The 12,500-nt window shown below is 44.4% G+C and overlaps 1 protein-coding gene across 1 annotated transcript in view; it reads right to left on the bottom strand.

Moving 5' to 3' along the window:
* Positions 1-12,500, bottom strand: part of LOC123516442 — a 244,157-nt gene that overhangs the window by 159,826 nt on the left and 71,831 nt on the right. Inside the window, 1 exon segment of the mRNA XM_045275729.1 lies at positions 2,161-2,382. Within this exon segment, the coding sequence (XP_045131664.1) occupies positions 2,161-2,382 (222 nt within the window).

Below are 12,500 nucleotides of genomic sequence, written 5' to 3'. Positions count from 1 at the left end.
TAATGTTCCTTCCCCCATTGCAGGTAGGAAAATGTTGCTAGATAAAGAACTGACTACCATTATGTAGGAAGGACAAGGCTAGGAGGGAGAAGCAAGAAGTGTGTGTGTGTGTGTGTGTGTGTGTGTGTGTGTGTGGTAAGCGTGAGGGAGAGTGGTGTGCGCAGGGATGAGGTGGCTTGTACTGGGAGAGCAGGCAAGGAGACAGGGGCGAGAGGAGGCGTGGTAAGTCAGAACGCTGGGGACGTGAGGAAAGGACAGTGGTGAGCTGCGGAGGGGGACGACGTGCTGCAGGATTGACGAGGAGTCCTGAGCAGCACGGCAAGGTGTGGACAACTACTGAGGTGCCCTAAGGCTGGAACTGTCTGCACCTCTATCCCCTCCCCCCAACACACACACACACACACACACACGGACGCACGCACGCACACTATGACAGGCCAGGCAGTATCCTTCACTCCTACACGATTCCAGGAAAAGAGAGAGTACAGGAAAAGTCCTTCGAAGGAGACAAGGGGAAGGATGGAGGACGAGAGGTCAGAGGATATTGTGGAAGACACAGGAAAAAAAAGGCTATACCTGCGTGTGTGTGTGTGTGTGTGTGTGTGTGTGTGTGTGTGAAGGGTAAGGAGATGATGCGGCGGCTAGACAACGCGACGCACACACACACACACACACACACACACACACACACACACACACACACACACACACACACACAGGCGAACGAATGAACCAACGACTACGTTAGATTTCAATGCAGGGTCAAGAAATTATCAGCACACACACACACACACACACACACACACACACACTTGAGCCTGTCAACACAAACACCTCACACAAACGAGCACCACTTCTACAAACAACAAGAGATACACGCACCACTCGCTAACAAAACACTCAAGGCAAAGAGGAACGGACCGATAAAGTCGTCCCGGGCGCAGAGACAAAGATAAAAAAAGTATCTACATGAAAAAAGAAGATAGTTTAATCGTGCGGCCGGCAGTGTCGCGCGCTGCGTAACACTGGGTGCTGGGAATATCGTACCGCTTCCTTACTATCCTCAGGGAAAATTCACCGAAGCACGCCATCCGCTAACACGTATGCAAGAGGCTGTGTGTTGCCCTTCGTTGTTTTTAATGGTTGCAGGTGAGGGTGAGGCCGTGGAGGAGCAGGGAGGAGCATGGAGGATGGGCAGGGATGGCGGTGGATGGGTGGATGAGGCCTTGAGGGGTAGGAAGGAGGAACACTGACAACCAAGGGAACATCCAACATGACTCACTGCCCTCCTCCCCATCTCTCATTGCTCCTCTACCTATCCTCTTCCTCCCGCCACTCCTTCCCGTCCCTATTCACCGGCTCTACTCTCCTTCCCGCCTCTCCACTACGGCTTCTCCGTTCCCGGTATACTCTCTCTCTCTCTCTCTCTCTCTCTCTCTCTCTCTCTCTCTCTCTCTCTCTCTCTCTCTATCCCGATCCACGCCTGATTTCCCGCCTCGCGGCCCGCAGCCAGCAGTCCCTCTCATACTCGCCTCACGTCCTCTCAGTGCTACAGGTAATGCTGCTCTTTCTGTCGCTAAGTATTGAAACTAATGCACCGTCTATGCTGTGTGTGTGTGTGTGTGTGTGTGTGCGATCTCATAAATAACCCCCTTACGAACGCATTAATAATTACAACGTAAGCATGCTGCATTTATGACCCACTGCGAATTATTGTATAGTACATGTTAAGTTTGCATGCCGTCATAACACATCAGTAGTCAATACTTTATAGGTTAAAGATCTGGAGAAAAGGAAAAAATTTTTTTTGCTTCACCAAGAAGATAAAAGCAGTCATTTTTCTCCCCCCGCCCCCCGTCCAGGCTTGGGGTGGAAATTCCTTGCATGCCTCACTCGCCACCCCTGTCGGGCAGTGAGGGCGCCCGACGGGTATTTCCTACACTCCCCGCCCTCCCTCCCACCGACAGCCAGACCATCCTCGCCTACCCTTTGCCCGTCCTGCTGCCTGAGGGTCGGGACACCCCGCTCAAGACACGCCCACGGCAGAGACGTTGCTGCAGCACCGATGGCTGGCTGGTGATGACGAGGCTGCACAAGACAATGGCGCAGCGTGTATAACCACACACGGCCAGAGAGAAAGCAAGACACAGCGGTACTCACATGTGCTTGTGACACACGATGCACACCCAGTCCCTCCCGCTGTTGGTGTACTCGCGGCACTGCTTGCACACACGCTTGCGACACGCCCTGCACGCCGCGCCTCTGTTGATGATGACGCCCAGCTCAGCCTTGCAGCGGCCACACGCCCGGGCCGCCTCTTCGTCGTCGTCGGCCCGCACGGCGCCGCGCCGCCGCAGCCATGATAGCTCCGTCTTGAGGCGGCTGTGGAGGAGAGGCGCACATTGAGCTGAATGCAAATTACAATATTTACACATGTAATCAATGCAAATGATCATACAACATACACACAGTTCCTGGCGGGGGGTGAAGCTTAATGAATTAACCAAACCGTCCACAGTCAACACTTGAGGAGGAGAGGGAAGGGAAGGGAGCAGGGAAGGAATGTTGACTCGCACACCAACTACCACAACTTTGTCGTAACAACACATTGAAAAACCCATGACAAAAATATATTGGTCATAACTGTGTACAAGAAAAACACTTATTTAGCCTTAGTTCACAAAATAAATAAATAAATAACCCCCAAAATAACGTTTGAATTTAATGTAAGTTTCCCATTAAAGTTCATTTTCTTTACACGACATAAACTTGCTTCACAGAAAATGGTTCGAGCACTGACTACACTAGTTTATATATTAATGGAGACGGTCGCGAAGGGTACGGAAACGCATAATGATATCCTTTTGTTTCCTACACTAAATAGTCTACCAGTAAGCATAACTGGCAAGTGACATCAAATAAATAAACCCAGTCTTAACATCACCATCTAATTCGTTTCTCGAACAGACTTCATAATTGCACCATAGAAACGACATAAGATTTTTCTATAACAAGAAATGACGAAAAATGCTTTATTTACACTTAATCCTTAGATCACAATGCAGAGAGAGAGAGAGAGAGAGAGAGAGAGAGAGAGAGAGAGAGAGAGAGAGAGAGAGAGAGAGAGAGAGAGAGAGAGAGGTGACTTTTATCTTCGTAATGCCCACCTTATGACCCGTGATACGCCCACAGACACCCACAGACCCAACACATTCACCCCGACCAGTGCCTGCTCTCCCGCCTCGTCCCGCCCAGCCCTCCCTGCCTCAGACGTCCGGCCCTCGCAGCCCCCACAGCCCTCCAGCAGCCCGGCACTTTGAATACAATGAGGCCGAGCCCGAGGGAAGGGGGAAAGTGAGAAAATGGTGCGTTAGGAATATGTAACGAGAGAGAGAGAGAGAGAGAGAGAGAGAGAGAGAGAGAGAGAGAGAGAGAGAGAGAGAGAGAGAGAGAGAGAGAGCACTAGCTGGTAGATAAAAGGAAGATTAAAGCTAAAATTAGGAGAAAGAAGATGAACAAAACAACCTAATGTAAGCTACATCTCATTACGAAACGAGGAAGAACGGACGAAAGAAAAAGAAAAAGAAAAGAAAAGAAAAGAAATAAAATAAAATAAACGGCATCACCATTATCTTTAATTCTTTCCTTCTTTCCTTCCTTCCTTCCTTCCTTCCACCCTTCCTTCCTTCCTTCCTTCCTTCCTCCGCCAAAACTCTCCTTCCTTCCTTCCTTCTTTGTCCTTCACACATCGCACACTTAACCAGCAACAACACACACACACACACACACACACACACACACACACAAACTCATACACACACAGCGGCGTCACACAACACGTCCCACAGAGGCCCTCCTTCAGCACGTCTCTCAGGGCAGCACACAGCACCCCTCACACCTACAGGAAGCGTCCTCTCACCTCTCAAAGCCCGCTGCCACGCCCTCCCTCCCTTTCTCTGCCCGCTAGTCTGCACGCCGCTTGGGTAGATAGATAGTTAGGCAGATGATTATATAGGTAGATAGGTAAATAGATAGATAGTAAGGTGCATAGTTAGAAAGGTAGATAAAGAGTTATTAGGCATTTAGTTAAGATAGGTAGATAGCAAAGCACATAAGTAGGTAGGTAGGTAGGTAGATAAATAGATAAGTAGAATGTTAGATAAATAGATAGACAGAAAATGAGTTAAATAGATAGATAAGTAGGTTGTCAGATAGTTATTTAGGATAGGCAAATAGCTAGACAGGTAAATATGTAGGTAGATAAATGAATAGATAGACAGTTAAGTGTATAGTGAGATAGGTAGATGAAGGGTTAAATAGATCGATAGGTAGGTTGTCAGGTAGTTAGTTAGTTAGTTAGGCACGTGTGTAGATAGGTAAATAAATAGATAGTTAGTTAGATAGATACTTTCCTTCTCTAAGTGTATTTTCATTTATCACATTAAACTTCAGTGAATGTTGATATTTCTTTCCCCCATTCTCTCTAAATCTAATTACTGTAATCCACAACTACTCATATAGGCTCCGTTTTCCTTCTCGTTGATCTTCTTGTTCTTGTTCTTGTTCTTCGGTTGAATATACATAAGGGTTGTGCATGACTACAACCCTACCCAAGATATTAGAGAGCTCCCTCGTATGATGCATTACCAAGTTACTGGCGTTGATTTACCTCGTGTCTGCCCAGTGAGAGCCGAGGAGAGTATGGTGTGTGTGAGTGTTTGTGTGTGCGTGTGTTGTCTCATTCTAGTGCCCTTGTGTGATTTAACTGAGGGATTATACAACTAAAAAGATTTCAACAATGCACTCACTCCATCATTCACTTTCTTCTCATTTGTGTGTTGAAGAATGTTACCATAAACTTTTACTACACCAATTCATCAAACTGAGAGATTTAACGGAGGGGAAAAAGAATAACAAAGACTTAAACACTAAATTTAATCGACCACTTATTCTCTTCTCATTGGTGTTTTCAAGAAGTGTATTTTAATTTTCTACTACACCAGTTTGTTAAGGTCGAGAAATCATAGTAGTTATATAGCAAAACCTTTAATTAAACTCAATGGTGTCTTTCAAAATTGGACTTCCTCAACCATTCATTCCGATTTCATTTGTGCATTTAAGAACTGTATTCGAAACCTTAACAAGATCATTATATCATTGTTGAAAAAAAAAACACATAGAGACCATCGAAAAAGAATCAAAATTAATTAATCAGTGTTTAAACAATGGTCTCTCTCAAAGTGTAGTGTCTTAACCGCTTCAGTACTAAAACACATTTCTACCACGAATTTGAGCATAATTACACGATTAGACTTACATTAGGAAGGGCCTATGGAAGTAAGTCACAACGTTAAAAAAAAAAAAACAGAATCCACACTATTTTAATCCCCCACATAAGTTTCTGAAGCTGTATAAAATCAGTAAATAGTAAGCAGAATGAATATGAAAACGCGTCATAGCACAGAAGGGGTTAAGCATAAGCCAAGCCATTTCACCAAGCAGAAGCACCCACGGCAGTCAGAAGAGCAACCAAGCACCGAACAAGCAGTTGGAATAATCGAGGCCAGCATCATCTTCATCTGACGACTTGTTTTAGTTTTAGCTGGGAGTGAAGGTGTGAGTTGCTGCGTCGGTGAATAAATGAAGTTTTGTATAGCGATGAGTCAAGTGTGTGTGTGTGTGTGTGTGTGTGTGTGTGTAAAAATCTCTTGCATAATCCTTTTTTTCTTTTTCTGGCGTCTGCGTTGGATAAAATATTTGACAGCAAGTGTATGTAAATGTAAGAAATGAGAGAGAGAGAGAGAGAGAGAGAGAGAGAGAGAGAGAGAGAGAGAGAGAGAGAGAGAGAGAGAGAGAGAGAGGAGAGAGAGAGGAGAGGAGAGGAGAGGAGAGGAGAGGAGAGGAGAAGGGAGAGGAGAGAAGAGAAGAGAAGAGAAGAGAAGGATGACCGATGATGGTGGTAGCAAGAAGGAGAAGGAGAAGGAGGAGGAGGAGGAGGAGGAGGAGGAGAAGGAGGAGGAGGAGGAGAAGGAGGACTTTGCTACAGGGAGGAGGGAAGAAGTGGCGCAGGCAACGGGGCATGAAGGAGGAGGAGGAGGAGGAGGAGAGGTGTGTGAACTCTTCTCTTCCCTGCCCCTCCTCCTGGTTCCCTGCCCGCTACCCAGCCGCCGCCGCCGCAGTCGTGCCCCCAGTCGTGTCTCGGCCAAGCTGCTTCCCTGCCTCGCCTTGCCTCGCCTTCGCTTCAAAACACAGCCACACTACACTCCCTGCTTGGCCATTCCTCTCACTCACTCTCTCCCTCCCTCCTCACTCACTCACTCACTCACTCACTCACTCACTCACTCCTTCCTTCTCCATTATTCTTCTTTGCATTTCCTTTTCTGCAGTTGTCTTATATTTTCTTGTTTTTTTTTTCCTTTCTCCTTTTTCGTTCTTGTTTGGTTTGTCTTATTTTCTACATTTCTTTGTATCTCCATTTTCTTATCTCTTTTTTTTTTTGTAAGTTTAAACAGGTCCACATCATCATCATCACATTCTCTCTTTCTCTCTCTCTCTCTCTCTCTCTCTCTCTCTCTCTCTCTCTCTCTCTCTCTCTCTCTCTCTCTCTCTCTCTCTCTCTCTCTCTCTCTCTCTGTCTCTCTTTTGTTATCAATATTTTTACATACAAATAAACGCAACGACGAAGAGGAGGAGGAAGAAGAAGAAGAAGAAGAAGAAGAAGAAGAAGAAGACGAAGAAGAAGAACAACAACAACAACAACAACAACAACAACAACAACAACAACAAGAAAAAAGAAGAAGAAGAAGAAGAAAAGAAGGAGGAGGAAGAGGAACAAAAGATGAAAGTGATACCAAGGAAGGTAGTAGAAGAGAGAAGAGAGAGAGAGAGAGAGAGAGAGAGAGAGAGAGAGAGAGAGAGAGAGAGAGAGAGAGAGAGAGAGAGAGAGAGAGAGAAGAATGAAGGAAGAAGAGGAAGAAGGGATGGGATGAAGTATACGAGCTTTTGATGAAGACAAATGAATATATGCAATGAGGAGGAGGAGGAGGAGGAGGAGGAGGAGGAGGAGGAGGAGGAGGAGGAGGAGGAGGAGGAGGAGGAGGAGGAAGAAGAAAGCAGTAAAGAAAGGAAGGAGAGTAAGAAATGAAGGAAGGATTAGCGGAAGAAAGGAAAGATAGAAATATTAATGAATGAAACGAAGAGAGGAAAGATAGAAAGGACCAATTAATAGAAGGAAGGAAGGAAGGAAGGAAGGAAGGAAGGACAAGGAAGGAAGGAAGGAAGGATAGAAGAAAAGAAGGAAGGAAGCAGGCAAAACAAATGAAATGAAGGAGCGAGTGAGTAGTAGTAGTAGTAGTAGTAGTAGTAGTAGTAGTAGTAGTAGTAGTAGTAGTAGTAGTAGTAGTAGAAGTATAGTGGGTATGAAAGGTGGTAGTGGAGGAGGAGGAGGAGGAGGAGGAGGAAGGTGGGCGAGGGAAGAGGAGAGAGCCTCGAGTGTGTTGGAAAAGAGGAGGTCGCCCCGTTATGTGTGTGTGTGTGTGTGTGTGTGTGTGTGTGTGTGTGTGTGTGTGTGTGTGTGTGTCACCGTCACCTCTTAACCTGGTGCCTCATCGCGCCCCTTGCCGTGTCCTTCGTCACCGTACACCCTCATAACTACATCAACCTTACCAAAACATCTTCCTGTCCCCTCCTACGCTAGGTCCCCTCACCCCTTCAATCACCCCCCACACCTCCACTATACTCCCCGCTAACCTGCTGACCTGCCTCGCCATCGTCTCCACTCACTTCTCCCTTCTCCTTCTCCTCCTTCACCCTCGCAACTTGTCGGTAAGCATTAGGGAGCAGGAGAAAGAGGAGAAAGGTGAATAAAAGAGAAGGGAAGTGAAGGGATGGCGAATGGTAATGGGAGGGGAAACAAAGGGGTAACTGGGAAGGAGAAACAATGGAACGATGGGCTGTTGTCTGCTAATAAGTTAGTTTACGATGTGGGCGATGCTGTCTCTTCTCTATCAAGGAACATTAATCTTGGTGAGCGTAACTTGAGCCCCACACACACACACACACACACACACACACACACACGGCCCGGTAGCTCAGTGGTTAGAGCACTGGCTTCACAAGCCAGAGGACCGGGGTTCGATTCCCAGGCCGGGTGGAGATATTTGGGTGTGTCTCCTTTCACGTGTAGCCCCTGTTCACCTAGCAGTGAGTAGGTACGGGATGTAAATCGAGGAGTTGTGACCTTGTTGTCCCGGTGAGTGGTGTGTGCCTGGTCTCAAGCCTATCCGAAGATCGGAAATAATGAGCTCTGAGCTCGTTCCGTAGGATAACGTCTGGCTGTCTCGTCAGAGACTGCAGCAGATCAAACAGTGAATTACACACACCTGCCACCACTCACCTCACGCAGCTTGACGCTTCCTGTGCCCATTGTATCCTTAGTGCGTAACGAAAAGATGAAGACAATTTGCTTTGATATGTTTCGCGTTATACTGTTCAGCGTCATGTGAAAGGTTAGGTTAGGTTAGGTTAAGTTCTGCATCATGTGAAAGGTGAATAGAGCAGAAAATGCATCGCACACCACACAAATCCTCTCTGTTACGAAGATAACAGCCTATAACTTACGGACATCGTATTATAATTCCATGAGAGAGGATAGTAGGAGGTAACAGGTAGCTATGTTCCTATACAAGGACTGGTACGTGCAGACCTGATGACTCCTTGCAACTGTTCTTACTTTTTTATGCGTTTACATGTTATATTCCTGTGTTCTTACTGTACTATATAACACAGAGAAAAGTAAAGAATCGACAATGTATTTATTTTACACATGTAAGCCTGGTAACTCTTTGCACCTTCTCAAATATTCCTGCTCTTATGTTCCCATGTTCTTATTGTTCTATATTACTCCTGAGAAAAGCAAGCATCTACAACTTAACTAATAATGCAGAAACTACCATGTGATGTCTTCTTGCATCTTTTGAAACATTCTTACATTCCTCTACTCTCATAAGACTCAAAAATCACATCCACAACATTAATTTCATCCAACTCAACATTTCCCATCATCACTCGAGAGGGCGTACGGTGCTAAAGCCACTCCGCTACCCACATTTGCATCTCCCCGCCTGGCTGCCATACGGAGGGGATGCGGGGCACCACCTCCTCGCGCCAGTATTCAGGGCCACACAGGGACGTATAGGTGTGCCCTGCATTTTACAACACGAATTCCAACCCATAAAACTCGCCTCGTAATCTTGGGTTCGTCCACAGCACACTATTGAAGATCTGAGCATCGACACATTATCTAACGTGTTCTCCTGTCTGTTCTTTTCTCATGATTTCCTTTACTTATGTTTTTAAAGGGACCAGGTGGGTAGAGAGAAGGGATGGAGGGAGGTATGGGTGAAGGAAGAATGGTTAAGGAGGAAAGGAAAGGGTGAGAAGAAGAGGAAACGCGAGATGAGTGCGTGAGATGGGTTCAACGTGTGTTGGTGGTGGTGGTGGTGGTGAAACTTTGATTTTATGAGAGGGAATGGAGGCGATAACGTCTCTCTCTCTCTCTCTCTCTCTCTCTCTCTCTTTCACCACCGCTTCGTGTCTCAAGTAAATTTAATGGTATAATTTAGTCATTTTCTCCCACTTACGGCGAGACTTTTACGTGTCTTGCCACAAATCTCTCTCTCTCTCTCTCTCTCTCTCTCTCTCTCTCTCTCTCTCTCTCTCTCTCTCTCTCTCTCTCTCTCTCTCCACACTTATTCCTCCTTATTTGTAAGTCTCATAATGTAACCCTTTTTTCACGTCATATACTTTCTACAATAATGAAAGAAGAATAAAAAGAGAGAGGGGGTGGAGGAGGGGAGAGAGAAAAAAATGGAGTCACACAACCCACACCTCTGCTAGTCCTTCTAAATAGTCTTGACGAGTATTGTTTATATTCCTGCACTTTCATAATCAAATTCCATCCGTCCATGACAAAACTAAGAATTAAATACAAGACGGAGATATTTTAGCTTTCACACTCCCTCGACTGAAATTTGTGTGTTTTCCCTTTGTTTTCTTTTATCTTTTTTTTTGTCTCAATGCATATATATTTTTTTACAGCATTATTCAGGAGTTATTATTGTCTTTTGTTATTAATTTCACATTCGCAGCTAGGATTCTTATTAATGTGTGTCTAAGTGTGTGGATTTTTGGTGTGGGCTTTCCTGTGTGGGACTGCTGGCTTGATGTATAGATAGAAAGATAGACAGATTTCCAGCGACAGTGGTTTAACCTTTTCAATGTAATAGGCAACAGTTCACAGCACTTAACCCCTTCAGTACTGAGTCGCATTTTTACGATTTATTCCATTAGACCATTTTATTGACATTAAAAAGTCCATGGAGGTCAGAAGATTAATGGCCAGAATTTTCACTATTTTAATCCCCAACATGAGTTTCTAAAGGTGTATAAAATCACCAAATAGGCATCAGAGTGAATATGGAAACGCGTCATGGTGCTGAAGGGGTTGAAGTAATGTATAGAATATTTATAAGCAAGCACAAGAACCCCTTCAGTACTTGGACACATTCTTACCTTGAGATTTGTGTATAGTTAGACTAATTCATTGGCATTAGGAAAGGTCTATGGATGTCAGAAGATTAATGACCACAATCTTCATTATTTTTATCCCCACATAAGTTTCTGGAGCTGTTAAAAATCACCAAATACTGACCAGAAAGAACATGGAAACGCGTCATAGTACTGAAGGGGTTAATCATTGAAAAAGATGTGCCAAATAGTAGTGAAAGGCATATTGGTTAGCATTCACTCGTATGTCACAGTAGAGCGACGTCCAAGATTCGAATTCCAGATCAGATCGATACTGATTGTGAGGTTTAAAACTTTCATACCTCACACACTCTTTCTCCCCATTAACCTCGTAGTCAATAGGTATGGGACCCAAGGCTATGTATCCCCTCACACCCCTTCCCCTCTCTCTCTCTCTCTCTCTCTCTCTCTCTCTCTCTCTCTCTCTCTCTCTCTCTCTCTCTCTCTCTCTCTCTCTCTCTCTCTGTGTGTGTGTGTGTGTGCTCCAAGGAATCAGAAATGGTTTACGCCACGCCCTGAGGGATTAGCAAGACGAGGTATGAAAACAAATTATTCTTCATCATTTGCTCATAAACCTTTCCCTGCGGTGGTTCTGAGTGTGAGGAGAGGAGCAACAAACAAGTCATCTGCAAAGTCGTTTCATGCGAATTTTTTTTCCTTGGAATGGGTGGGAGATTAGTTGTGCTTCGTTAGTAACTTAGTTGTTTGTTTGTATGTCAGTAAGTTAATTAATTACTTCATAAAAATAATTGATTAGTTAATTTGCTGTCTCGCTAGTCATTCATTCATTTCAATCAGTCAATTAACTAATTAGTTTCGCTAACAAGCTTTATTTAATTTGATATTGAGAGTGAGCGAACAAACGAGCGAGCGAGTGAGTGAGTGAGTGAGTGAGTGAGTGAGTGAGTGAGTGAGTGAAAAAAGTTTAATATAAATTATTTAAGTGGTGAGAAATATTTTATTTAGAAAGTCAGGAAATTGAATTAAGTAATGGGAATTAAAGTAATATGTCTTCTACCTAACAAACTTTCACCGTGCGGCAAATTTCGTATTATATATATATATATATATATATATATATATATATATATATATATATATATATATATATATATATATATATATATATATATATATATATATATACTGTATACTGTATGTGTGTGTGTGTGTGTGTGTGTGTGTGTGTGTGTGTGTGTGTGTGTGTGTGTGTGTGTGTGTGTGTGTGTGTGTGTGTGTGTGTGCATTTGATGAGGGGGCGCTTTGATTGGTTCTAATTCTCTCTCCCGTATAATTCCAGCATACTCCATGTATTCATTCCATATTCTTTAAGAATTTTTTTCGAATACATAATAAAAAACTGAGAAATCACTTAAATTTTCAGAAAATCGACATACATTTCCTATTTCCTTGAGGTACGCCAAGTTTTGAGGATAAAACAACAGGTCAGACCCGCAGCTACACCAGTTCTTATACAGACCACAAACAATTCACTCAGTAGAATCCCTCCATGTTTTGTTACAATATAGAAAAAAGAAAACATGCACTGTAATCTCTATTTTTCTTGGTCTTTCTCTGAAATTGCAAAAAAATGAGAGGTCAAACACGAGCCATATGAACAACCCCGACCTTCCATTGAGTGTTTGCCATGATGGATGAGGCGCACCTGCCCTCACCTCTCACCTAACCTCCTCCCCTCTCTCTCTCGTCTCCCTTGCTCCCCACCCCTCACCCCTTTATCAGTCAAACTCTTCCCACGTGAGCGCGGCGAAGAATGGAGGACAGGGAAGGGGCAGAGGAGGAGGAAGAGCGACATGGTAGAAGAGCGAGGAGAGAGAAATAGAGGATAGGGAAACTGAAGCAAAGGAAGAGAAGAGGAGAAGAGGAAGGAAGAAGAAGAGAGGAAAAAGATG

This window comes from Portunus trituberculatus, chromosome 41 (genome assembly GCF_017591435.1).
Source record: "Portunus trituberculatus isolate SZX2019 chromosome 41, ASM1759143v1, whole genome shotgun sequence".
NCBI lineage: Eukaryota > Metazoa > Arthropoda > Malacostraca > Decapoda > Portunidae > Portunus > Portunus trituberculatus.
The sequence above is the reverse complement of the archived record's forward strand: the minus strand, read 5'-3'. Positions and strand labels throughout refer to the sequence as shown.